Genomic DNA, 23077 nt, shown 5'->3' with positions numbered 1-23077 from the left:
CAGAGGCAATAACATTGGAAATAGAAATTAAAATTATGCCTCAAATCGCTTCTCCTGCTACGCACAGCGTGACACAATAATTAATCTGTATGTCAAATAAGATTCCTATTTGAAATATTGTCTTCCTTATCGTGTGGCACTCCCTCGGTTTTGGATTCTTGTTCTTGAATTCAGAGAGATGAATATGGTGGGTACAGAGGCAAAAGCATTGGAGAGAGAAGTTAAAAGTATGCCTGCGTAGCTCGCTTCTCCTGCTATGCGCAGCATGAAACACTAATTTATCCACATGCCAATTAGGATTCTAATAACGTCATCTTCATTGCGCGCCACCTTCGCAATCTTGGACTCTCATTTTAAGATGAATATATGGCGGTTTAAAGATAGGCAGAGGCAAAAGTAACGTTGGAAATAGGAATTAAAAATATGCCTGATGCGCAGATTGTTTCTCCTATTATGTAAAATAATAATTTATCTATATGTCAATTAGAATCTTAACATCGTAATTGCTATTGTACGACGACGCCTTTTTGTTCTTGGGTTTTTATTCTGAAAAGAGATCCGGCGATAAATGTGGCAGTTCAGAGATGAAGAGAAGTAAAAGCATAGCGTTGGAAACAAAAATTAAAAGTATGCCTGCCCAGATCGCTTTTTCTGTTACGCACAATGTAAACAATAATTCATTTGTGCGCCAATTAGGATTCTATTTGAGGGATTATTTTTCCGAATCGGATTCGAGATAAGCATTTCGAACGTGCGTTTTCCGAATGACCGATTGAGATAATCACGCCTCTCGTTGCGGACGAGCTGCAGAATACGCGAGTATCGGTTTTTTTTTAGGGATACGCGTTTGTCAGACTTGCCGTACATTTATTTCATGCGGGGATAATACTCTGCGAAACTGCTCGGTACTCATGTTTATATTTATAAGCGGAGTTAGGAAGTTCTCTCTCTCTCTCTCTCTCTCTCTCTCTCTCTCTCTCTCTCTCTCGCTCTCTTTCGTCAGCGTTTGAAGCGAAACGACTTTTTTAGCTTTCCGGGCTTAGCTTCGATCCGTCGTTCGAAGTCGAGCCGAAACTTTCTTTGAGATGTGTACCTTATCGAAAGTGAATAACCGATTCAAAGCGACATTTAGGTTACACGTATAAATAAATTTATACATGTACATACATTCGCGCATGTGTGTGAAACGCGAAACGCGTTTGCACACGGGAGAATTTTTCGTTATATTCTACCGTTAAATTACACTACAAACTTGGGACAACGTGGCAATCAAATATTTTATCGGTAACGATAAGAATTTTTGAAATATATATAAAAGACATTTTACAAACAACGTAATAAAAATTATCAAGCTGATTAATAATTTTTGAAAAATTATTGAAATTTTACTATATATTTTAGTAAAGTTAATCAAACACATTTTATATTTTATTATAATAAATATTAATATATTTTTTCATTATGGTAAATATTAATCAGAATAGCTCGCACACACATAAAATTCCTCATAATGCATGTTGCTCCACAACTACCATAATTTTCAGGGTAAGTTCTAAGAGAAAATTCTCTCTGTATAAGAATACGTGAACTCACACTGAGAAAAAAAGTTGTTAACTTGACTAAATGCGTTCAACTGATTACTATTTTTTAAATTAAAATATTTAAGTATTTAAATTAAATCCGACATATTAAATCTAACATCATGACGTAATTCGACTTAAATATTTAAATATTTTTAATTTAAAAAAAATGGTAATCAGTTGAACGCATTTAGTCAAGTTCACAACTTTTTTTTCTCAGTGTACGGTTTTTGGTAATAATGGCTTATTAAAACATGTCAGTTGCGCTTCGACGAATTAAAACAGAATTAAGAGATTTTGTAATAAAGATGTATTTATTTTCCCTATTATAATTTTCCCCATTATTTCTTGTAATCTTTAGAAATAAAATTCAAAACGCGTACGCCGTCAATGCAAGTTGAAAGCACGAAATATCGCTTCGAATGAAAATTTCTGTCAATTCCCTCTTTCAAAGTTATTATTTCAATTAATAATTCCGATTATCGCGTTTAAAAGGAATATTTTTCTTTGCTTGAAATGAGTTCTTTTTTTTTTTTTTTTGAAAATCTCTTTCTCTCTTTCACGCATTTTAAGAACCATGTTGTTTGAAGGAAACAATTTAAATGTCTATTTACAATATTAGTCTGCATTTGAAATGTGTCCACCGTGCTGGTCGGGGTCTCGGCGGTTACCGGCGCGCGGCGCGCGGCGCGCGACGCGCGGCACGGGGCGCTCGGCCGGGCTCGGCCGCGCTCGGGCGTCCCCGTCGATCTCTGCGGGGGCAGAGGCCTCCTACCCTCGCGCGCAGTCTCGCGCAGTCTTCACACTCTCGCGTAGGCGAACGGTGGCGCACGCAACGCGACGTCTCGACACGGCTCCGTCGTCCCTTCGTCCCGCGAATGTGTGCTCGGGGAGCCTCTCTGGCTCTCTCTCTCTACACGGTGTGACGGAATAAACCCCGGGCACGTAACGCACCTTCCACGATCGGTGCGATTCGTCGTCGCACGCCCCGCGATCGCCGCATCGCGTTCTCTCGCTCGCGCGTCGAAACGCAATAATCGGATACGCGCCACCTGCTGTGCGCGAGATCCGCTCGCCACCCTCGCACCACCCATCCTCCCCGGTTGTCGCCGTCGTCGCCATCCCCCGCCCGCCCGCCCGCCACCCCGCTTCGCTGTCCCCGACTGGAAACGAGGGTCCGCGGGCTCGCGCCGGGACCGGATATTCCGCGAGGAAGTGGAGGAGGAATCGTCGTCCTCGCGAGAGGAGATTTAAGGAGAATCCGGCGAGGGAGTCGACCGCGATTCGCTCCTCGATCGGGACGACGGCTTTGAATTTTGGCGCGAGTGTACCTACAGTGCAGTGGGGCGATAACTTCGCGCCTCTGATAGATCGAACGGAGAGTGACACGTGACTGTATTCACGCTGTGCGAGTCGCGAACGGTGGACGTCGTCGTCGTCGTCGGTGGATTTCCATCCCGCGTGAACGAAACTCGCCGGCGTTTCGCAACCCCCGCCTCCGGCACACTTCGATCGTCACCGCCGCCGCTGCCGCCGCTGCCGCCGCCGCCGTCGCCGCCGCTTCCGGACGCCCGGAAGAACGCGGCCGGGATTCCGCCCCCGGGATACCGTTCTCGCGTGTGGTGCAACGTGTGCTCGATGTGACGTCACGAGGGTGGCATCGCGAAGCTAATTCGGATAAGAACAACGGAGGATCGACGGACCCCTGTCGACCGGAGCGGTTTCCCCCTCGAAAAGCGGAAAGTGCGCGAGTGTTGTTCCTCGTCCGCGGACGATTCGGGCCGGGAGTTTGTCTCGCGTCGCATGGACGGGACCCGCTCGTCCCGGCAGCGGTTTCGAAGAAACGGAGCGCGGATGCTGGCGTTGGCGTGAAACCGACCGGAGCGTCGAGTCACCGGGGCTCTTAACAGTCGGCGACGGTTGCCCGACGTGAAAAGTATGTTACTCTCCGGACGCCCGTCGACGATCGGGAGAGGCGAAGAAGCGCGCGAGGAAGCGGAGCGAAGCGGCGCCGAGACGGCCTGTTGACCGGAAGCGAGATCGACGCGTAGCCGCGCGGCGCGTGCCCCTTTTTTTTTATTTTCAAATATCGGAGGACCCGATCCAAGTCGACCAGATCGCCGACGATCGCGCGCGGAAGAGGGACAGTGTGCGCGCAATTCACGTCGCCGCCGTTGTACGCGGATATGTGAGAGATAGGTACGATAAGGATAAAGGACCCTTTCCCGAGTTTCAAGTCGACACTTTCACGCCGCTTAATCCCGAGACTCCGGCGTTTGTGTTTCTGTGTGTTTGTGTGCTTTTATCGTGTCGTCGCCGGCGGACCCGCCAACGAGCCATGGAAACGTCCGGGGTGATCGCGGGACGGTGGCTCCCGGGGATGAGGTTCCTGCTCCTCGCCGCCGCCTGCCTGATACCGGCCGTAAAAGGTGCGTATTAATTTTTACTCCGTTCTGTAAAGTTCCGTCGGCGGAGCTCCGTCCTAAAGGAAGCGCGCGGGTATATGTCTCCTCTCGCGTTTTCGGGGGCGTCCTTCGGCGCTTTCGGCGGATCGAATTGCCGCCGTAATTTCGACGGGCCCCTTAATTCGAGATAAGCGAGACCCTCGGCCTTAAGTGGTCCCGCTCGCGATTGCGGCACGATCCGACGATAATAATTAAGGGATTTTTGCGCGATCGCGTACCACTTCATTGAGTTGTTTGCGCGACGGCGATTTTCTGGTGGTTCCCGGGGAAGGAACTTTTTTTTTTTTTCGTTTGAGAGAGAAAAAACGAGGCGAAACGCGGTTTTAATGCCGTCTTCGTTACCCGCGCCCTACCTAATACTCGGGGGGGAAAAAAACGAGAATTTCCCGGAACGAGAGGCGGCTTCGGTAAGTAATTCTTCGAAATCGTTTGCTCTTCGAGCGATGCGAAGCACAGTTGTTTACTTGGCGCTCGAAATTCTAGGAACGTATCCCGAGCCGTCGCGCGAGCAGATTTTTTTTCCACGTTTCTGAAATCAGGAGCCACCCTCGCGATTTTATTTCGATCGAAGCTTAAACGTAGGATTTGCGTGGGAAAATCTGGGGTATATTTTTAGTTTTATATCTCATTAATATTCACTTTTTACGTCAATAACGTACTATTTTTGTTATCATTTCTGCGCACTAACTGCACACCAACTAACTAAATAACGAACTGTTAATAACAAGCCTCGTATTCCATTTATTCCGTACCGTGAAACGGTGTTGCACGAATTCTCCCAATTTTCTACGCTCTCGTAAATTTCTATTTCGCAGCCAGAAAAATCGCGAGTCTATCGCGAAATGCGACGTGTATACCTTTGCAGAAAAATTTAACGCGATATATGCGTACTAGATTATTAAAAAGACGATTATATACCTTACGATTCTGTAAAACTGCAATTTTTCGAGTGCAACATTTCGTATGCAATGACCCGGGAGATAAAAGGAGAGAAAATAGGTCCCCCATCTCTCCCCCCCCCCCAGTTTCCATTAAAAAATAGGAAAAAAGATAGAAAGTACACACGGCGCTACATTATGCAACTGCATCCAATTTGGAGTCGATGTCTCTTCAAAGCGAAGGCAAACGTTACTTCTTTGTCCTTTTTTTCTTCCCCCCACGAGTTTTCAATATTCCATATTAGATATCCCGGTAACTAAGCGCTAGATCGGCTAGATTAAAATCCTGTTTAAGTTAAAAGGCGCTCGGAATCGATTAAAAAAAATTAACCTCTCATGAGATTCCGTTATTTATCACCTGGTAATTTAGCGCCGCGCGGAAGAGAGCCCCGATATTTTCAATTAGTACGCGTAACTTTAGCGGACTCATTAACACCTGGACGGTTTCCGGCGGAGAGCCCGGCTTCGAATAAACTAGAAAAAAAATCACCCCGTTTAAAAGTAAGGCCAAGAATTTCGTTCCACCGTCGAACTGAACACGCGCAAGTTCCGGCTTGGAGATGAGTAACCGTAGCGTACATTAAGTGCACTCACGCCACGTTATTCCTCGTAAGTAATTTTAGAACGGATTAAAAAGGTAGAATGGTTTAAAAGCTGCGGCAGAACCGGACGAGAGCCTCAGAAGGGCTCGAATTTTTAGGACGATGCGCGTTTACAACTTTTTTTTCGCATAAATTGACAATTCGTCGAATTTTCAGTTCGTAACACGAGGATAAACGACGGTTTGCGTTATTTCGCCCACGATGGAACCTAACGATCATTATAAAATCATTACGAGCGATAGCCATCTATTCATTTTTAAACAGAGAAAACAATTGCAAGGTGAAATGGCTTTCAGATAAATCTTTGAACGCGTTGTCACATTTATTCAAATATTTCACAAATTTATCTCGATCGATTCTATCACGTAGCGGGCGCATTTTGAATTTACGATACGGTATCACACAAACTTTGCGCTCTTTAATCTTTAATTTGCACGTTAACACGTGTGCATGTTTCATGTTGTCGCTTCAGCTTTATTTCCGGGCTTGTTCAGCAACTGATGAATATGTGCTCATTTATCGGCTCATTCTACCATTTATAGGTCCCTCTATTTATCAACGCTGCGTCTGTGTTATTGGACGAAAAAAGGGAACGTTACCGGAAAATGAGTTTCTCCGCGTGGCGCAGCGTTAACGGTGTTGCCCGCGTAATGTGATCGCGCGTTAAAAATATGATAGCATCATTCGGCAGGCGCGAAATGCGGGAACGTAATGGGAAAAAGGGGGGGGGCGGGAAGACGCGAGATATTTCATTATAAAACATGATTTAATTTTAAAGTGCCGTTACGAGACGGGGCCCGGTTTTCGCGCGCGATCCGGCCTCGTGCGCGTTTCTCCCGCGCTGCCGCGCCGCCCGCCGAAAAGGAATAACGCGAAAATAACTACGGGAGCGCGAGCGCGCGCGCGAGATCGATATTGTAATGTGTTTGTCTGTTAAACTACGCGAACTCTGAAACTTATTGCAAAAAGAAGCGATCTACGGAACGGATGGCGGCGTTACACCCCGCGATATTCTATTATCCTATTTCGCGCGCTGATTTAATTGTGAATGGAATCCAATTTCGCGATGCTGGACGTATTGCGAAAAATTCCCAATATTACGCGCCCGGCGCTTTTTGCGTTGCTCCCTAGCGATGTGTACTATTTGCGTCATTATACTTTTATCGGTTCGTAAAAAAGCTCCGCGATATTTTCATTCCTCTCTCGTTCTCGTGCCGCCGATCTGCGTATGTTTCCCATTTAATCATTTCTATATCCCCGTTTATTGCATAATGATATAATCTTTTTGTAATTGACCGCCATGCCGCGCGGCACGCTATACAACAACGGGGAAAGGGGTTGAAACGGGTCGAAGGAAAACTCCGCACGCGGCACGCAATTCGTATTCTTCGTAATTGGAACGATTGTTTTTTAATGGATATATTACGCGATTAACGTATTCCGCTCGCTCCAAAACTTTCTCAAATTCTCATTGATCAATGCTGTGTATCTATAATGCCCTTTAATTTATTAATGTACGTTTCCCATTAACGAGCAATCGCCATTAATGTACGTTTCTCATTAACAAGAAATCGCCATTAATTAACTTAAAACCGTTAAAAAGGTTCGTTTCATTAACCTTTGATACGCCAATAGTGGTCGAGGAAGACCCGGCGGGCACAGTTTTTACGATACAGACCTCAAAGATGGACCCGTTAAACAAATATACCTTATTTTCACTCCTCATTATACGTCGTCGTATATTTATTCAGCCCTTTTTCGTTAATGGACACTTATTAAAAATAATTACTGTGCTTTTCTCTCGCTGAAAATGTGACGTATTCCGCGAAAAAATGGCCTTTGAAAACTGGAGTTGTATTCGACCTAGTTTCGGTAGCCTGCCACGTAACGCACACACACGCGCACCACGCGCGCGCACGCGCGCGCGCGCGCTCGTACATGTGTAAAGCTTCCAAGTTTTTAATTTGCGAAAATGTTTCAATTTCGAAAATCAAACAGTTCGATAATTGAATGCTAGATTAAAATATCGTCGAGGGCAGAGCGAATGTGTTACTTAGAGAGCGAGAGCGATTTTATTATTGATATATTTTCGCTATACAGTCTTTCCCGCGCGTGTTTACGCGATGCGATATCGCGATATATCGTGCAGGAACTTCCGTGGTAATATATCGCTCCATTTGCATTCCATATATATCCTCGGTAATCTCGTATTACTTTTCTTCGAGCACTAAGGTGCTGCCTCGCAAACTTGTTTTATTAAACTAGCGCAACGACCGCGGGGTGGATAAGCCAAAGAAACTATTATACTTGAGCGACTCGCGCGCGCTTTTCCCCACGACGAAGATACGCACACGACGAGATTTATGGGTTACAGCCCCTCGGATTTTACATGTCGAAAATTACATGTCATTCATAACGTAAATTGCGACTCGGGAATCGCGTTATCGAGATATCCGTATATATATATATCAGTTAATTATTGCGCGGTCACGTAAATGGATGGAAGTTCGACGTTGAGCGGCGTATTTGCCGTAAACAAAATTTATACGAAGCTAAAGTACCGATCGACACGCGATTCACTGACACGCATATTTTTATGCGAATAAAAATCGTGAATAAATCCGAAATCCGGCAACCCTTTGATCAGCGAACGTTTAATCACAAGTCTGTGTTTGCTTATATTTAACCCTTCCCGCCTCCGTCTGACGTTCAATATTCCGGCAATTAACCCCTCGGTGTTTTAGCAGGGGACGCAATCGCGAGCCTCTTGTAATAAGGTTTCCCATCCTGCGATCACACTAGCGGTTCGCGTTGGAGTTGCTGTTGGTGTTGGCGTTAGCTGTTGCGTCTCGACCAATCAGAAAGTGGCGGACCGTATCACACTAGCGGTTCGCGTTGGCGTTGCCGTTGGCGTTGGCGTTAGTTGCTGCGTCTTGACCAATCAGAGAGTAGCGGTTGGCATTGGCGGCTGACGGCTCCAGAAAAGCCACCCGTCTATTTTTCTCAACGCCAACGACGACCAATCACAGAGCCTGTTCAGCTCACATGACCACATTAACAAGAAGCGATCATGCCTCCCAAAATGAAGTCTCTGTCAACTGACGTGGAAATGAAAATGATCCAGGAGATTGAAACTCGTCCTGTTTTGTGGGATGTCACCTCCTCAATTTATAAACGTGCCGATTTAAAACCGGCGGCATGGGCAGAAGTTGCCGATGCCCTCAAAATTCCATCAATTACCGGTAAGTTTTTATAAAAATTTATTGCAATTGTTGAAAAAAAGGAAAGTTATCAATTTCACTACCATGTGTCACTATGCTCAGCTCAGAACAATGACAATAAGTGGGATTGAAAAGTGGGGTTATGTTCTCTTCATTGTGTTGATCATTATTGATGTATGAAGTTTTTATTTACAGCTGAAATTGTTGCAAAGCGCTGGAAAAATATGAAGGAGACTTTTATGAAAACTTGGCAAAAGTCAAGGAATGCAAAAACAAGAACAGTGGAAATGGTGCTGATGACGGATTCAAGCCTACTTGGTATCTTTACAAACGCCTATTGTTTTTGATGAAGACTTGCGCTCAGGCAGAATCTAAATCAAATTTACCAAGTCCACCCCTGTCTGCTATCTGCAGCGATACTGATTTAGCTTTCCACAGCATTTATTACGATGAAAATGTTCAGGTGAGTACAAGTACAGGTCACCAATTTATCTTCATTTCAGATGTGCAGTTTCCAAAATATAATTCTTTTCATTTCTTATTTATTAGAAATTTATGATGCTGCCCGAAGATACGTCAAATGCCACTAACTCTAATGAGAGCCTTGGCAGTTCCTGTGATGGACCTCTACTGGTTTCACCTGGCCCAAGCTCTGATCCTGCTGGGATCATAATATCACCATTATCCGTCCCGACACCACCACCCAGACCAGCCTCAGCACCCATCAACAATGGGACAACAGCAAAACGTCCATGTGAGGAAGATCATTTTTTTAATAAAAGAGGTTCTGGTAAGAAGACATCAGCGACGCTCCTTGAGGGCGCTGTGAAAGCTATAGAAAAAATTGCATCTGAACCAGTACCATCCCTCAATTCAGAAGTAGATGCTCCTGAAGCTTTTTGTTCATTATTGCTGCCAGGCTCCGCAATATAAAAGCAGAGGAGACTCGTAAACAGTGTGAAAACGAGATACTTGGGGTTTTAACAAAGTACTGATTGCAGCTACTGTATCTAAGGCCAAATATAAAATGACTCTTTATTTTCTTAATTTTAAAAGGTATAACATTTTTTTTTATTTCAAGTTTTGCTCTTGAAGGTCACTCTCATATGTTACTAAGATTTCTAATGCTATAAATTCTAGTTTTACTTTATGCAGTTTTTTTTAATCATTTGTGTTTAGTTTATTTTGTCCTATATCCACGGGATATAGGACTGTGATATTTAATAGGTCTTAATGCTTCAGTTTTAAGAAATATTTTTTAGTTGGTGCATCAGTATTGAAATTATTAAATAATGTAATAAAAAGTACAAAAATATGTATTTGTGATATAAATGTATGTATACATATAAATATATGTAGTTGTAATAAAAAGATGATTGAAAAGTATGTATTGACTTCTCAAGTGTCTGTTGCCTTGTCACAATATATTCACTCAGTTATATGTAAAGTTTGACAGTAATCAATAACAACAATATCTTATTTAGTATATATTACTTCAGTTATATTTCCAAAAATAATGACTTTGGTTACGTACAGGCTATTACATCTTCAGAAGTAGAAAATCTGAATTAATGACAATAATCAGTTTCTATCTTGAGCGCTAATCATTCGGTCCTGCCAAGGCACTGCTCCTACACCACTGAAGTAAGCACACCATTCGTCTCTTAAAGTTAATGCGTCATTGGCATGACGATTTCCTCCAAGATTACCAAGGGGTAAAAATCCTTGAGGGGCAGGTTCTTGACGCCACTCTCCAGGTCTAATCCGTCCAATAACCTCATCTTCATGGTCTACCATGACAGGAGGAGTATACAGTGCACGCCCAATAGTGTCACTGCGTAACAAATTATGTAAACACAAAATAGCCATGACTATGTCACGTGCATCATCTGGATCGTAGCGCATTGGAGAACGAAAAATTTGAAATCTGTTTGCCATAACTCCAAAGGCATTTTCTGCGCAACGCCTTGCTCGAGACAACCTGAAAGTAAAGATACAATTACTAAATAGCTCCATTCAGTTTATTCACATTACAGAGTTCTGACACCAAGCTTACCTATAGTTGAATATTCGCCGATCTTTCTTGCCTCGGAGTTGTTCTTTGGGGTATGGGATTAATATTCTTTTAGTTAACATAAATCCCTCGTCACCCACAATAACAAATGGAAATGGTTTTTGTATACAAGGAAGAGGTGCTGGTGGGGGAACATTTATTGTATTTTCCTCTAAATGCCGCTTCAGTGAGCATTTGTTCCACACACCTTTATCTGATATGCGCCCATTAGTGCCCACATCTGCATAGATGATGCGCAGTTGAGGATCCACAACAGCAAGAAGGACAATGCTAAAAGAATCCTTATAGTTGTAATACAAAGAGCCTGACTGTAATGGTGGGGAAATTACAACATGTTTCCCGTCTATTGCTCCTATACAATTGCTGAAGTTCCATCTATCGCTATATTCAGCAGCCACAGCTTTCCATTCCTCCTCTGTTGATGGGAATCTGAGGTATGTGTCCTTTAAGACAATGTATAAAGCTTTACATGTCTCTTTAATAATTCCTGAAATGGTACTTTGACCGATTCGAAAGAGCAAAGATAACGATTCTTGGGTTTCACCTAAAAATCAAAATTAATTTTTATTATACGAGCGCATGATTTTGCTGTTGCTCATAACCTTCCATAATCTGAAGAGAGTAATAACATACCAGTTGCAAGGTGCCGTAATGTCACGGCTAGCCTTTCATCAGGAGGAATGCTTAGTCGCAAATGAGTGTCTTGTTTTTTTATAAGTGGAGAAACTTTACTCACAAGCCAGTCAAACATTTCAGGAGTCATTCGAAGGCACCTGAAAGAGATCAGTGGATATAAATATGCTTCATAAAGACCGACTAACCTAATTATCATTTTTTAACTATAGTAAAGAACATCTTCATAAAATAATTAGCTCTTCAGAAGTATTTAATACCTACTTACGATATCTTCCTAGATCTTCCGTTCGAAGTTCAAGAAAGAGATTATTATGTGCACCCTGTAGTCCTCTCCTCCCAATCCAATGGTGAATCCATAACTTTCGATTAGGTATGCGAAGCCAAAGTTCTAAGATAATGATGTAGAGAGCAATTGAACATATTTTCTTCCTGCGATGGAGATAATAATAATACTGCAATCTTCTGGTAGGGACCATTTCGGAAGGTTATAATTTCGTCTGCTGTAGTTGGGAAAACAAACACAGTCGAGGCCTTCTCGAAAACTCGTGACACGTTCTCAAAACGTTCCTTGCAGCGCAGGAAAGCGCAGAACGGCGGCAGCAATCGCAATCGCAACGACGCAGTGTGATTGGTTCAACAGCAATCGCAACGGCAAACGCAACGGCAACGCCAACGCGAACCGCTAGTGTGATACGGCCATAATAAGGTTTCCCATCCTGCGATCATATCGGCATATCCGGGCACGAAACCTCGCGCGCACGTAGGAACTCTGTCGACGAGCGAGAATCCTCAAAACATCGGGGTCGGCGCGCGCTGTGTAAGGACTCGGAAAACCTCCCCCTTGGATCCTGGCCAGGGTCGATTGTAGTGCAGCCGCGATACGAGATTATATGCGAAGGATCGGGATATGAGAGATGGGACAAAGCAGACGTAACCACGGGCAACAACGGGGAGGAGATTTCGTCAAAAAATGGGAAAAAAAGAGAAAAGAAGCAGAGCGGGAATCGCTTTTTCTCTCTCGATGGCTCAACTGCGGACTCGGTCGCGATTCGCGATCTTCGACGGGAACGCGTGCCCCTCCTTCCCCTCCGGTCCGGAATATCGCATAATTACGAACTTGAACTCTCGAGTAGCTGATGAGGGATCGATCGACGAGCAACGGTGCTTCCTCGTTCGGCCCTCCTTTTCGGCCGGGGAAATTTCCGACCGAGAGCGGTAGCTGCAAAACTCCAGTAATTGCGATCGCTTAGCTGCGTTTCTTAATAAACTGATAATGCAGAGCGGGCGGAATGTTAGCGGCATGCCGGCGGTTTGGCAGCTGATTTCATCAGTTACGTTGCGGCAAATTGACGTCGACTGCGCGCGCGCGCATGTTAAGCTCGTGTTCCGCCGGCGGTGCTTGCCGGTGCAACACGACGTTAGGATTGATGACAAAGATCGAGCACGGATCTGCCGTTTCGTAACCATAACCGGTATATTGTCTGGGAATATATTTCTCCGTAAAACACGTTTAACCAAGTTAAATTGTAGGGGACATCCGGAGCATTAATCAATTTATGATAATTGATTATTATTTACTTTTACTTCATTCGCTCGTAACTGGAAAATTACGACTATCTCGGCGCCTTCGTTAAGGAAAGATCGACTTTAAATCGCTCGTGGAAATAGCTAAAATTAATATCAGGCTTTTTAGAATACCTGTCGGGCGACCGTCAGACGCTCTCGTTCTTTTTTCCCCCCCTCTCTCGTCTCGTCGCGATATAAAATAATAATACAAAACGCGAGTCTCGGTGTAGTCGGCGTTACTTTCCCACGTGGAACGTGGCGCTAGTAATAAGCGCGGTATAAGCGATATATAATAACTTGGACTTTATTTCTCGCCGTGTACTACACTTCGCGCGGGGCGTATGTATGTATCGGAGTGTTCCAAGTCGTATATCTACCTCGTCGCGGTGGCTATATCGCCCTCGAGTGTATCCACTCCGCTCGTTCGCGCTCGTTTTTCACGAACTCGTCGCCGGTTGCTGCCGGCGCCGGCGAGAGCGTCGTCGTCCTCGTCCTCGTCGGTGCCTTTGCGAGTTTCCTCGCTTTCTTCACGGTTTCCCTCCCCGTTCCTCTCTGTCTCTCTCTCTCTCTCTCTCTCGCCTCGCGCGGCAGTCTGCTGCGTTCTCCTTATTCCGTTCCTCGAGCCTCTCGAGATCACGCGCACGAATAGCTAGGGCAAATGGAATCGCAGCAGCACTCGCCGTGCCGCCGCACGCCAAATGTCTTTGTTCCTCGTGTCGTAATACGTAGGAAACTGAGGAGAGAGAGAGAGAGAGAGGGACAAGTGGACAGATTGCAGGCGATACCGCGTAAACCGCGCGCTATGCTTCCATTCTGCTCGCTCTCGTCTCAGTTGCGACGAGCGTCGAGTCGACACGCGTGTCACTGCACGTGTATTACGTGTGTATGTGTGCAGATAGGTGTGCGGAAAGGATCCACACGCCAGCTGCTCGAGCTTGGATTGCGATTAAGGGATTGCAACCGGTGTCATTTCGTCGAGTTGAGATTTCAACGCGTTTTAGACGCGCGAAAATGATCTCCACACTCGCGCGGCAAGTTTTGATGCACTTCTGGCTGACGTGAAAAAATTTTTTTTTTCATAATTACTGATCTGAAAATGAACGTTCGTCAACGTCTAACAACGTACTCTCATTTAAAATATAATGTTTTATTTTATATAAATCGATGCTGTATTAAAATATTGAATTCTCCTCGACTTCGACATTTGCTGTTTATTACTGCGTCGTTACGTAATAAAAACTGAAAGCTTCTACATTTAAAAAATAAAAATTATTGGTTGATTTCTATATTGCACAATGAAGTGTATTTAATACATATATAAACATTTTAATTGGACGGCATTCATGTCGATTTTGTTCTATTAGATTTTAACGTTATTTCGTGAAAATTCGGGTAAATCCATACGCGTAGAATGAAGCTTTTTTTCATAAGTTAGCAAGTCGATCTGCCGAAATCGAGGCCGAAATATATAGTATAGATAACTGTACGCGCGGTGATTTGAAACAAAAATTAAACAGTTTATGTTGCACGTACAGAATGCGGTATGAAAAATAAATATAAAAAAAAGAAGACAAAAGAACAACAGCGCGCGGATGGAACGATGGTGGCTTTTGAATGTGCCGTGTTGTTTTCCAAAGAGTTAAAATTGTATCGTCAAATTCGGACAGCTCGCGAACGGAAAAATCGTCGAAGCCGACGCGGAGCGCCTTCTGTATTCCCGTTAAGTGCAACAAACCTTTCATGAAGCTACAATAAATTCGTTAATGCGTACACGCATATTGTGAATTTCGCGCGAACGTAGATCGTGGGATATATTTTCGGGAATTACTACTCGTACCGTCGGAAACATTGCCGAGCGAGACTGACAGGCCGGAAGTTTTTCTATATATATATATATATATATATGTAGGATATATTTATTATATCTTTTATTATATACGTGCAGAGGATAGTTTGGAGTTACCGTTCACTCCTTCTAAATTCCGAATGCGTACGGATAAATGATTCCTGTTTCGCGTTCCTCGGGCTATCGCATCGAAAAACCCACCGTCATCGCCAATTCTGTTTTATTATTAGTATTTTGTCGCAATCAGTTATTTGTATTCAAAAATTGCAAGAACGATAAATTCAACCTTCGTACACGTCACTGAAATAACACAGCTTTTCCCCATGTGATTCGTAGTGTACGCTTATAAATTGCAAGTACGGCAAACCAATTGGCCTACATTCAATCGTACTACAAATTTAGTCATTAATTTATTAATTGATCGATACTTGGTACATAGATTATCTCGATGTTTGCCACGATTTTTCTCGGATTTGTTATTCAAGGAAAATTCGCCGCACCTGGGACACCGTGTTGGAATTAACTTAATAACAACGGTTTTTTGGATCTGAAACGACGTACTCTCATAAATCCGGGATCTTGTCAAATCGCGCGTGTTTAGAAGCGTGTACCGGGTGTCGGAGAGGATCGCGTCGCGGATCGCTTCCTCGGGATATAGTGGCGATGAAATACGGTAAATGTTCCTATATCGCCAGCCGCGGTTACCGTCTTTGCATATTTATGGAAATGGGGGCGATGCGTATAGAAAGTACGTTTTATCGTATCTCCATACCATGCGCCGCGCCGCGGCGAACGACGCCGATCGCTCGGCTCTCTCGTCGATTCTGTCTCGCCCTTTTCTTCGGCCTCCTAAAACCATCTCTTCCGCAAGTTCCCCCTTCCCGGTTTTCGTTTTTCGCGAAAAATCCACGTAGCCCCTCGGCGAGCACCCCACGGTTTTCGTCTCGCCAGGAAATAAACTCAAGTTTCCTTTTACGCGAATTTCATTAAAATGGAAATAATAAATTTATATGCAATAAAATCTGTAATAATAACTTATAATAAGATGGAAATTGTAAACATAAGGCGCGACGAAATATACAAGTATAATATTTGTGTAATTGTTCGCGCGGCGCGTGAGGAAGATGTGGGAACAACGTACCGACAAGATGCAAAGATGCAAGCGTAACTCTATTTAACTGTCACTTTATTTAACAGCCGAAATGTGTACAAAGGGATAAACAAAACAACAAATTTACGTGAGGTTTAGAATTTAGAGGTAGACCGAATGGCGAGAGTGTCCCGGTTCGAATTCGTTTAGAGTTACATTTTTGTTCACCATAGTTTAGACTGCTCGTGACCGAAAGTAATGACTGACCGATGACTGACTGATGACTGCCTCACGCAAGAAAGTTCCGGAGTTTTTTTATACTCGCGAAGAACAAAAAATATGTCAGAGATTTCCCTTGAGCCCTTGGCAACAGGGAGTAGAAATAATAAATCTTTTGACTTCTCGAAATCTAATCTTATATCTAATTGTAAGTTTGTCATGCTAACACAGCGAGATAGATTGTTTGATCTAGTCTTGATTTCGTTTGAAATCAACCCGCGTTCAAACATCGATTGCCGAAGAAGCTCCAAAAACGGCTCAAGTTTTGTCGTAACGTATAAACGTTGATGAAAAAATCGATATAGAATGTTACGGTGCCTATTGTGATTCTATTATTAATTTTAAGCTATCATAATCTCGAATATATATCGTAATACGTCTTAAACGTGTTCGTATTTGCGTTAATATGCCGAGCTTGAGGTGCGCTACTTTTTAACTAGGTTTCACGAAACTCGTGACTCGCTTGTACGTTTTTAACTTTTATAACATTAAATATCTTAATAATTACAATAATAACTCGCATTAAATTCTTATCGAGGTAAAGCCCAGTTTAGAGCAACCGCTACGGGCAGGAGATTTAATTCGGCAAATCCCTTGATCCCTTAACGGTTGAATAAATTTTATCGCTGTCTCTCTTAAAACGACTACCAATTTTTTACCAGTGTATTCTGTAGTACCCAGTGATTTCAGGACACTGTATACATATCGATTTGGTACGTCCTTCGAGCCGGGGACTCGAGGACGCAGTCACGCGACAAAAAATCTTCGAGAATTACGAGCTTTAATGGGTTAGCGGTGCTTTCGTATCTCGCTGGGGAAGAAGAGGGAGATTCCCGGGAATGGGGAAAAAAGATGTGATTAGTGGAATGATTAAACGTTTCGACAAGGATCCTCGGGATGGAAAGAATGGGGAAAACGAGCGGGATCGCGGGAGCCGTACGATCTGTATGCATCAAGTGAGGCGGGGGGGGGGCGGCAGGGGAGGGGGCGAGACGTCGGGAGAGATTCGATTAAAAACGCGGTTACTGTCCGGGGCGGTTTTGAAATTAGCGAGATGGTTAGTAGTGGTGGCTGCCGAACGGGATTGAAGTCGGCGGCAGCCGATGGAACGGGGGGGAATTTTCCAAGCAAAGCTTTCGGACGCTCTTCCTTTTCCACATCCGCTGGAATATTGCCAGGGGCAATCCCGCAGGACGTTAGACAACACCGTCGTCGGAGACTGCTAATTAACGTTGGCTCGTCGATGCGTAGCAATCGCTAATTGATATTTGCGCGACTGCGTTCGCTTTTCGGACGGTATTACAGACTCGCGCAGAGGCTGCCAGCATCTTCCGCCTCGATCAGGTGCCGTGTTTCTTCGTGCATGTTCACAAGTGCCGCGGAGCGTATGGCGTTCTTGGTGAATGTTCGGTTGCGCATGTATGGTAATAAGACACAACCGGTATACGCAATCTTTTGAACGATAAATACTCCAGTTTATTCAACCGAAGCGTTAGTAATTACATCGATAATTTAATTATCGCCAATAAAACGTTATCTTTTTTTAAATCACTGAAATGATTTAAGCGCGATTTCCATAGAAATTTAATTGAAGCTTTAATCGTTGAAGTATTTAACGCGGAAATTAAATTTTGGTGAAGAAAAACTTAACCCCAAGTTGACGAATTTCGACACGTAAAAAGTACGCTATTATCACGATTATTTAATTTATTGGAAGAGGGAACAGACTTTTTCCCCGGTCTCTCTTAGATAATATTATTTAAAAATGAGCTCTCTCTTTGACATATTTTTTAATTTTTTAATCAACAAATGCATAAATCCTCACGGATTAAATACTAAATAATTTGTTTTAATTTATTTTTTTATTTTCTTAATCTCTCTCTTCTTTATGCTTATAATTTGTAAGAGAGTCGATAATCAAAACAGACAGGTCGATAAAACATCTCTCGACATTGGGTAGATGAATCTCATAATTGCAGACAGATAGTGTCGCATGCCGTTAAAGAGCCAACTAAAACTAATTTGCTATTATTGCGCCGGCGCATGTCGCCTGTCATTGAAGATACCGCTGAAACTAATTAGCTCCGCGCGTGAAACGGACGTTGTAAACGCGTCTCCGGCCGGGGCCCCCCTTTTCTCCGCTCCCGCGTAATAACGCATATCTGCCAATTGCTGTAATTCCGCCGTGAATCGACTGCGCCCATCCCCCTATTTTCTTATCTTCGACGCGCGACTCGCCTCGCCGCTGTCCTCGGCGATCGCGGCCGCCGCCCCTATATTATAGTCCCACTGTCACACTTCCTTTTCCCCTTTCAGCAACAATTCCGATTCCCTCTTCCGGCAGTTTATCAATTTTCCCTCGGCCTTTCATCGGCTCGTGAATACGATATATATTCCACTCTCCGTCCGCCACGAACACTATACAAATTGCGCGTGCGTTTTTTTACAATTTTGTTTCCCCGAAATGTTCTCCAAATTCTTGTTTGTTTTCGCGATTTCATCTCGAATATCTCGGTGCTTCCGCGACGAATTGAAATTTCGTTCGAACTAAACGTTGGATCGAATTGAACCGTGAAATATATGATTTTATTGCATTATTCGACCGCTCCGTGAAAAGCTCTTCATTTTCGATCGGCTCGTAATTCAAAGACTATTGACGCTTCGATATTTTCGTTGAGATGAAATTGATGCCTGTTCGGGTCGGCGGAGGATCTCTCGCGTGGAGCGCGCGTGCGGAGCATGTGCGCGAATTGATGGCCACCCTGTAGCACAGCAATCTATCAGCTCTTGTTTCGCGTCTGTCTTCTCGTCTCATCTAGCTCGTATAGCTCGTGCGCGAACTACGACTTTTTAATTCCATCTCGTTTCGCGCGCGCTGGCTGCCTCGTATTTAATTATCTTCGTCATTTACAGCGACATTTAATTCTCTGAATTAATGACGCGTCCCACCAGCCTGGCAGCCGCCGATGTGTTGCGTACGCGCGTGCACGTATACGCGCCGCATACACGTTCGCCTCGTTACCCTTCCGGATGTAACAAATCACCACTGATCCCTGATGACCGATGTTATGGGGCGCATACGGCGGGCAGGTGAAATGAATTACGCGTACCGCGCGCGTCGGCGTGTACGTGCATTGGAAGTTCATTTACTTATCGGAAGATCCGAAACGCGCAAGGTTATTTCTTCTCGCCGTTTCGTTCTGTCGGGCCCGTGTCTCTCGCGGGACGCGGTGAAAACTGGGAGCGGGAAATATCGGATGGGAGATAATGATATTTGCCGAGGGGGATACGAAGTCGAAAATGTATGCAGATATATTTCTGATGGTTATTCCTATCGGATATCAGACCCGGCCGCGTGAAATAAAACTCTATAAACGCGAGAAACGTAACGAGGAAACAGCTCGGGAAGGATTCGAGATACCGTACAACGAACACAGATTCCACTTGTAATTAGACACGATTATTTGGTTAACACACAGCGAGTTGGGAAGACATTTTATTCCAATAAAATAATCAATAAAACGTGCCGCGCTTTGTGTATAATTATTACAAATTCCACACGCGAATTACAAGCGAATAATATTCCTTGGAAAATTAACAATCGCTATATATGCAGTTTATTACGGTTATTCGATATTTCGCGGAATTTAAAAGGGAAAAAGAAAAACAAGAGGAACGATTGTTCCCTCGCGGAATCGTCCAAGTCGCACACCTTTTGTTCCTCGTTCACATTTTTCACCGGACTTGGCGAAACGCCATTTCAATACACAGGTAACGCAGGGCAGAAGCGAGGTAAGTGGGCAAACTCGGTCGACACTTGGAAACTTGGCAGAAAACGTGTGCGCGGGCTCGTACAGATACAACGGACAGTGTAATGTTGCGCGCAAGTTGCGGTCACGAGTCCGTTGAGCACGGTCAGTGGGACGTGAACCGAATTAACATTCCGTTTTACCGGTACCAAAATTATTTCCCGTACCATCCTTATTGGCGGAAGCGAGACACTATACGTGTTCGTGCAATTTTGCCGCAGAGACACTGCCACTACCACCCACCCGTAGAGAAAGGGAGAGGGAAACTGGAGGATGACTCTACGGCGGTTACGTGCGGCATTGTTCACGACACTTATCACGATAAGACGGGAAAGTTAGCGATCTCCCGGGGAAACTTCTTGCGGACGGGAATTGCCGCGACAGAGTAACGAGAACGAACGAGGTTTCGCGTGTCACGCCTAATCTCCGCGCGGTGCAAATCAAGATCGCGAGTCGGCTGGAAAAGCGGCGAGACAACCCGTCGCGTCGTCTGAATAAGTGTGTCGAATATCACACCCGGTTGCTTTTAGATCACATCCCAAAGGATCGTTACATTAGTATTTCTCTCTCTTTTCTCTCTGTCTCGCTGTTGTTAAATCGTCTTTTATGCGCGAAATTTATGCTAACATACCGTTTCCGCAGTGTCTCATATCCGACTTTAAAAAGACAGAGTGACACAAATTTCCCACGTTTCCGCAAATTTACTGTGACTGCTGTGACTTGACGAATCGCGAGCGTTTCCGCAAAAACCGAAGCATACTTTCGTAAAGGAATCGCGTCGCTTTAACGTGATATATAATGATTATTCGAAGAGATGTTATAAGAGCGTGTTTCTCGTGAAGCGCAGCTTCTCATAACGCCAACGTTTTATGGAGCGGCTTAACGTCTCGAAGGATGCTCCGATTGTCATACTCGCGTTTTCTTCCCGAGCTCGCGATGCTCACGGTGGAGTGACGTCTATCGCAGCCTGAAACTATGACTGCGGGGCGGAGAAGACAAGGGGGATAAAAGAGCGTCGGAGAATAATCCGTCAGAAAAAAGATTTATTCTCGTGAAAACTGTATTACCGGCCGTCACTCCGGGGAGCTTGGCAGGCGGTTGCATGTGCCTTTTTCCGCGAATTTATCCGCGTGAGGAGAGCACTAGAGCAGTTTCGGTTGCAGTGGAGGACGTGGAAAATTGGATGTTCAGCGCCACCGGGGTGCATTCCGAAATCTCCCTCGTACGTTCCGTTCCACGAAGGAAGAGAGAGAGAGAGAGAGAGAGAGAGAGAGAGCGCACGAGAGAACGTTCAGCACGGAATATATCCGCTGCTGCAGTCTCGAGTGACTGCATTTTCGAAACGCATAACCGTCGGCCAAACGAACACGTTCTGACGTCTTACTCTCCATCGAAGGATATAAGCACTCCCGCTCTACGAAGTGAATCGTATATTTTCGGCGTTATTAATAATAACCCTAGTTTTCGAGGGATGGAAACATTTGGAGATATAGCACGGCAGCTCTTCTGTGGGAACTCTGGTTCGCCAGGAGATTTTACTTTTACGGCTCGCAGCATAAAAACCCGTGTAGCGTTGATGTTTAAAAAAGTTATTTATGGAGCTTGCTTTATACTTTTTCATGTTTGTTCCGTTAATGGGCCATAAAATGTACCTACTTATATAACGCTCCGAGACTTTTACATCTTTATTTTACATCTTTAGTTTTATTGCATCTTTAGTTTTATTTCTTTTGGTTAATCTACAAGGATGGTACCCACTTGAATTAATTCTATCGAAGTCTTTAATTATAGTGTTATGTCACAAATCTGAAAGAAATTGCCTCTATCGCTTTACGAAATCGCTCTACGTTTAAATTATTTAAATCTATCTAAATTATTTAGATATTATCCGCGTAATAAGGCAAAGGACTGACATTTATGATTATATCGTTGGTGGTAAAATTGTGACGCGTTTCGATATAATTATCTCTAGTCCCCTCGATTCTTCACGAATCAACTCGAGACATATATGTATCAGACTTCGGGGACGGTGTCTCGAGCTCTTGAGATTCCTTCGAGATAACTGTATTCCTGAGACTTTCATCTCGGCGTTCACGGCGCGTAAAGGAGGGTCAGCTCGAGGGGAATACTGACGCTGTCAGAATCTGTGACGTCCCCAGTCCGGGGTGGATACGATAGATATAAATGCACTGAGTAACCAGTTATAGAAAATTCTCAGAGACCTCAATATCTTCGCTAAGTGATCACCGCATTATACGACTGAAAGATGATACTATTCACATTTCGTTTCCTCTCTCTAACAGAAGAAAACAATATAAAAGAATTATATACGTAAGAATAATGCACATATCAATCCTGGTATGTCAATAAGTCGCCAGCTATTGAAAACTGAATACCCACTGGCTCGGATAAATTATTTGTTTCTTTACTCCTACTTAATAATGTGTGTACGTAACCATGTAACATATAATTAATAACCTTCAGGTCTCGTGTCCACATCTCTTTGCCGACATATAATTACATTAGTTCGCGCAGTCTCAACACGGAGACTCAGTGGTCATTCACTGATGAGCGGTCGTTCACTGGTGCTACCGTATCTATCAGCCCTACGTGTGCTACCTGACTCTTCCGCGCCCATCAGGGGATGCGGTACAGCGTGGCGCTTGGGTCGGTGTCACGAGAGTGGGTCGGCCATGACGTCACGCGCGACTATGGGGAGAGATCGATCCCAGGATCCGCGGTCTGTGCCCCAGGGCGTAGCGGTGCTCTCTCCTCTCTCTTTCTCTCTCTCTCTCTCTCTCTCTCTCTCTCTCTCTCTCGTCTCTCGTCTCTCGCGTACGTTCGAGATTTCTCTGAGGTCCTTCTCCTGCTCGCCCGAATTTTGTCCCGGGCTTTACGAGGCAGTTTGGCCTTTGACGGAATAAGTAAAGGTAATTTTGTAACGTTACGTCATTGGCCCCGATCTGGCGAG

General features: G+C 44.3%; 2 protein-coding genes across 4 annotated transcripts in view; one reads left to right on the top strand and one right to left on the bottom strand.

Annotated features, from left to right (window-relative positions):
* The first annotated feature begins 1842 nt into the window (after positions 1 to 1842).
* Positions 1843 to 23077, top strand: part of Sns (sticks and stones) — a 283648-nt gene continuing 262413 nt past the window's right edge. For both annotated transcript variants that reach the window (XM_071716272.1, XM_071716273.1), the window contains exon 1: positions 1843 to 4009. In XM_071716272.1, coding sequence (XP_071572373.1) covers positions 3919 to 4009 — 91 coding nt within the window. In that variant the 5' untranslated portion in view covers positions 1843 to 3918. The remainder of the gene's footprint in view (positions 4010 to 23077) is intronic.
* On the bottom strand, positions 9962 to 12210 carry LOC139778383 (uncharacterized). 2 transcript variants are annotated; one of them, XM_071716285.1, is made up of 4 exons: positions 11778 to 12210; positions 11514 to 11653; positions 10863 to 11424; positions 9962 to 10787 (listed from the first exon to the last, which is right to left on the bottom strand). In XM_071716285.1, exons 1-4 carry the CDS (start codon positions 11990 to 11992, stop codon positions 10388 to 10390), a joined length of 1317 nt encoding a protein of 438 aa, XP_071572386.1. In that variant the 5' UTR covers positions 11993 to 12210; the 3' UTR covers positions 9962 to 10387. The 2 variants fall into 2 exon arrangements, with proteins under 2 accessions (XP_071572386.1, XP_071572387.1); XM_071716286.1 differs by having other exon boundaries at positions 11782 to 11869.

This window comes from Temnothorax nylanderi, unplaced genomic scaffold (assembly GCF_030848795.1).
Source record: "Temnothorax nylanderi isolate EJ_2023f unplaced genomic scaffold, tnyl_v1.0 TNYL_tig0181_pilon, whole genome shotgun sequence".
Lineage (NCBI taxonomy): Eukaryota > Metazoa > Arthropoda > Insecta > Hymenoptera > Formicidae > Temnothorax > Temnothorax nylanderi.
This window is presented reverse-complemented; position numbering and strand designations above follow the sequence as displayed.